Consider the following 2269-nt stretch of genomic DNA (forward strand, 5'->3'; position numbering starts at 1 on the left):
TTTCTTCCCGCGTTTCAATCAAGTGGCAGTGATGACGACGGCGGCGGATGAAGCATTAATCGCGCGACACAACTAATCGATGATGAAAGTCGTTGCCAACGCTTTTAAAAGACGATTTTTATCGATTCGTTGATGCAGCCCTAATACATTTATTGAGCATTTATTTATTTCTGTATTTTAAATATGGCAGAATTGGTCCTCCATACTGCACCGTCATTCTGACCTTCTGCTGGTCAATGACTGAGCCTTGTTTTTAAAATGATCGGTTAATAAACAACATGTCAGCTGATCCAAAGAAACACAGGAAACTACGGCTGATCCTGTTAAAGATCTTTGGTTTAAATGTCCTTTATGCTGCTGGGATGTTAATCAAAATAACTTTGGTTTTATAGCTGCAGACAGAGAGTCTCTGAGTAAAAATGTTTTTACTTCTTTTTAAGGTTCTGAAGAAGATTGCTAAATATATCCAGGAACAGAATGAGAAGGTCTACGCGCCACGAGGCCTGCTGCTGACGGATCCCATCGAGAGAGGACTCCGAGTCGTATCCTTCCTTAACGAGTCAATCCTCCACAGTCGCTGTGAGGAAGTAGGCTGCTCACTCTGTCACCCTGACGATGAGCACAACAGGTTAAAGCAGTTTACTGCAGCTGCAGCGGTTTTCTGTCTGGGGGTAAATATGGAGGCAGCTCCCAGGAAACCCGAAGGTTCGGGCTTAATCCGTGGAAGGTGAGCGGCACCGCCATCCTGGCTGTCGCCGTTAGTCTGCGTGTGTGGTGACTCACCGCGCTCCTTAATTACACCTGGGTGGGAAGAGATTAGGGTGAAGGAAATATGATGGAAATTGCAAACAGCTGAGCTTTGTTCTCCGCCTGTCGTGTGATTTTATTGGAGTGACAGCCGTCTGGATTCTTTCTCCGACACGCTGATGTTGGCAGGAGGCAGCGGGGCTTTAGCAAAGGAAATATGATCTTTAAGATCATGTTTCTGTCTAATCTGGGGAACTTCTTTCTTTATAAACATATTTTTAACAGACATTTTTTTTATGCGAACAAAGGATTTATTTTGTCCGACTCGTCTCAACGTTCAGGAAAAAGATTCAGAGGAAAGTCCAACATTTTCTTGCAGCCTTTTCTGTTTAGTTTCTTCAGGAATTTTCCCTTTAATTTCAAACTGAAAAGTCACAATTTTTAGAAACTTTACCACTTTTAAATTTTTTCCGTATTAATTTGCTCCCGTCTTGCCAATAAGCAGCACAGCTACGCTGCAAACTGATAAAAACCAGGTAAACATTTCTTAAAGTGCATCTATGCATTGAAAATACCTGAGATTTTTTTTCTTATTTTAGACGTAAAACGTCTTAATCAATGAGCAAAATGTCTGACTTTTCAAATCAAAGGAAAACATAAATTCAAAGAAAACAGACATTCGTTCTGTGGCAGTTTTTCTGACTGTATGTGGGCGGAGCAAAGAGCGAGAGAGGCGGATCTCTGGCCGCTCGTCTTTCCGCTGATCCTTCTGCCGCTCAGCCAACGTGTTTCTGAACAGGAAGTCTGCTGTGCTTCGGTTTGGCCGTATTTTAGGGATGTTATGAGATGAGGCGTGAGGGCGTGTCGAGGTGTGACTCCTTTAGGGGAGGGGCCAAAATTGACGACGTCCGAAGCCTCGCTACTGTGATACCATGTGACCGCTTCAGGAAGTGGTTTAGGCAACACGAGAACTTCCACAGGCATTTAAACAGCATCACTACTCTGTCAAGATGTGGGAGTTTGTAGGAGAGCTGCTGTCAGTTGGATAGATTCTAAGAATAGATTGGTTGTTTTTCCAACCAATCTAGTTGGTTAAAACTATTGTAGTTTAAACAATGTTATGATCAAAATCTGAGCAACCGCTGGTTGCAGATGTGAGATTAGTGCTAAATAGTATTACTATGGAAATAAAACAGCCTGATTGGCTGTTAGGAGGGCGGAGTCAGAGGACATTCTATGGAATGCGTATTACTGAGGGTATGCTGGCCTGAATCTCAGAATTCTGACTTTTTTCTCAGAATTCTGAGATAAAAGTATGAATTCTGAGGTTAAAGTCGGAATTCTGAGGTTAAAGTCGGAATTCTGAGATAAAAGTCGGAATTCTGAGGTTAAAGTCGGAATTCTGAGATTAAAGTCGGAATTCTGAGATTAAAGTCGGAACTCTGAGATTAAAGTCGGAACTCTGAGGTTAAAGTCGGAACTCTGAGGTTAAAGTCGGAACTCTGAGGTTAAAGTCGGAACT

General features: G+C 42.4%; 1 protein-coding gene across 1 annotated transcript in view; it reads left to right on the forward strand.

Moving 5' to 3' along the window:
* LOC107099390 (golgin subfamily A member 7-like) overlaps positions 1–2269 on the forward strand; it is a 28662-nt gene that overhangs the window by 12527 nt on the left and 13866 nt on the right. The window contains exon 4 of the mRNA XM_015397484.1: positions 441–542. Coding sequence (XP_015252970.1) covers positions 441–542 — 102 coding nt within the window. The remainder of the gene's footprint in view (positions 1–440; positions 543–2269) is intronic.

The sequence above is a fragment of the Cyprinodon variegatus genome, unplaced genomic scaffold (assembly GCF_000732505.1).
Source record: "Cyprinodon variegatus isolate N-32 unplaced genomic scaffold, C_variegatus-1.0 Scaffold866, whole genome shotgun sequence".
Lineage (NCBI taxonomy): Eukaryota > Metazoa > Chordata > Actinopteri > Cyprinodontiformes > Cyprinodontidae > Cyprinodon > Cyprinodon variegatus.